We start from the raw sequence: 2,038 nt of genomic DNA, 5'->3' as shown, positions 1-2,038 counted from the left end.
AACCTGGAAAGCTCGCGAGATCAGGATGGTCTCACAAGGCTACCATACTGGACCTTTGCTGCAACATGTTCTGTTAGGTTTGGATTCAGGAAGTTTGACAGTGAGCCGGAAAACCTTCTAGGAAATTTAAACTTTATTAAAAAACAGCAAAGATTCACAATTCCCCGCAGTTTCTGCTGAACTGCTTAAAAACACAACAAAAACCAACAGAACCAGTAGAGCAGCGGGTCGGTCCAGTTCAGAGAACCCATCCAGTAAAGTGCAAGTGAAAAAGTCTCTTTAAAAAAATAAAATAAAACTGGTCTCAGGAGGCTTTGATGAGAGGAGCTGCCATCTTCTGGATGATGGAGGAGCTCAGCTGAGGAAGGAGGCTGATCTTCATCAGTTTGCTGCTGCAGTATTTCTTCTTTACGGCCTGCAGGAAGAGCCACAGTTACGCTCCGTCCACACGGCAGCGACAGGCAGGCAGGCTGGACGGCTCACAGACTCACCTGGAACTTGGTCCTCCCCTCGTTCACCATCACCACGTTCTTGGCCAGGTGCTGCATGATGGGCTTCAGGTGAGCCTCGTCGTAGGTGGAGTAGCGCTGCTGCGTGGCCGACTGAGGAAGAGGAGAAGCTTTTAGAAAACAGACAACAGCAGCAGAGGGCGGGACAAAAGGGCGACTCACCCAGGGCAGCCCGCCCAGCAGCCGCTGGGAGAGACACAAGGAGGCAGCGGCGATCTCAGAAGGCCGGTAGTGGACTAGCTCGTAGTCCAGGAGGGTCAGCTCCATCAGGTACTTGGCCAGAGTGTGTTTCTCTATGTCAGCCTGAGACAAAGACAACCAGTCAGCTTTGATGGGAATGAGGAACATTCCTGAAACCCAGAGAACACAGAAGGAACCAAGGGATGGACCAGGAGTTCCCCGCAGGATCGTCCCAGACTCACGTTGGCCACCTTGGACGCCCGTCGGAGGAAGTGTAGTGGCAGCGGGCGTCCCAGCTGGAAGTTCAGCCTCCTCAGGACCAGCTGCTCCATCTCCAGGATCTGAGGCTTGCTGAAGGCGCCGTCTGTGATGTAGGCGAAGTCTCCTACTTCCGGAGAGTACATCTCTTCGTACTTACAGGCCACCAGCATGGCCGTGACCCCGACCAGCTGCAGCTTCCTCCGGGACACCGGCTGGACCTGCGGCGCAGCGGCAGAGGGTTATATCGGCGGCGCACGCACAGAGAGGAGAAGGTTCTGGTCCGGCTCACCTGCAGGAAGCGGTCCAGGACGGCCACGGTGAGGTACAGGGTCTCCTGCAGCAGCTGGAAGCGGGAGTGGACCTGGACCATCCAGTCGACTAGGATCCCCCTCATCTGCGGCGTGATCTCCAAGCCCTTCATGTAGTCCGGGCGTATGGCCTGCTGCACCTGACGAGACACGGCGAGATCAGAGAGGAGTCGGCGGCGGCCGGGAAGCAGCAGGAAGGAGGTTACCTCCAGGAGGTGCAGGTAGGCGTAGATATCTTTGACGTATTGAGAGCAGAGCTGAGGCTCGTCTGCGTCCTGCTCGTCCACATCCTGCACCGCCAGCAGCGTCTCAGAGAACGCTCTGCACAGCTCCTGCTCCTCCTTCATGGACACGTCGGCCGACTCCTCTGGAAGAGCGGGGAGCGGATCGACAGCAGCCGGAACCTGGACCAGACCCCCACAGTCCTGGACTGGTTTAGGTTTCTGGAAGCTGGAGGCCTTCTTTGATGCTGCCCTCCTCTGTGAAAACATGAGAGCCGTTAGACTGGAACTGGATTCCCTGGAAGAACCCAAACCAGCAGCAGCGTTTTCATCTGGATTCCTTCATCCGAGCAACAGAATAAAATATTCAGTCCTCCTCTGCGCTATTGGGAGGTCTGAAGAAAAGAGTTTAGTCCGAGGGTCCTACAGAATCAGATCTTCAGTGAACATCTCGCTCAGTTGTACCTGTGGGGGCCAAAAGCAAACAGCCCACCCTCAAAACCTGGCCCCTTATTACAGAGAAATGTTCCACTATAAGCCTCCGAGAGATAAGATGTGA

General features: G+C 55.3%; 1 protein-coding gene across 1 annotated transcript in view; it reads right to left on the bottom strand.

The window, feature by feature from the left end:
• Nucleotides 1–106: 106 nt before the first annotated feature.
• LOC107085054 (G2/mitotic-specific cyclin-B2-like) overlaps nt 107–2,038 on the bottom strand; it is a 5,046-nt gene continuing 3,114 nt past the window's right edge. The window contains exons 3-8 of the mRNA XM_015375190.1: nt 1,465–1,737; nt 1,240–1,398; nt 932–1,168; nt 672–812; nt 492–602; nt 107–415 (exon numbers count right to left, since the gene is read on the bottom strand). Coding sequence (XP_015230676.1) covers nt 305–415; nt 492–602; nt 672–812; nt 932–1,168; nt 1,240–1,398; nt 1,465–1,737 — 1,032 coding nt within the window. The 3' untranslated portion in view covers nt 107–304. The remainder of the gene's footprint in view (nt 416–491; nt 603–671; nt 813–931; nt 1,169–1,239; nt 1,399–1,464; nt 1,738–2,038) is intronic.

Source organism: Cyprinodon variegatus, unplaced genomic scaffold (genome assembly GCF_000732505.1).
Source record: "Cyprinodon variegatus isolate N-32 unplaced genomic scaffold, C_variegatus-1.0 Scaffold114, whole genome shotgun sequence".
NCBI lineage: Eukaryota > Metazoa > Chordata > Actinopteri > Cyprinodontiformes > Cyprinodontidae > Cyprinodon > Cyprinodon variegatus.
This window is presented reverse-complemented; position numbering and strand designations above follow the sequence as displayed.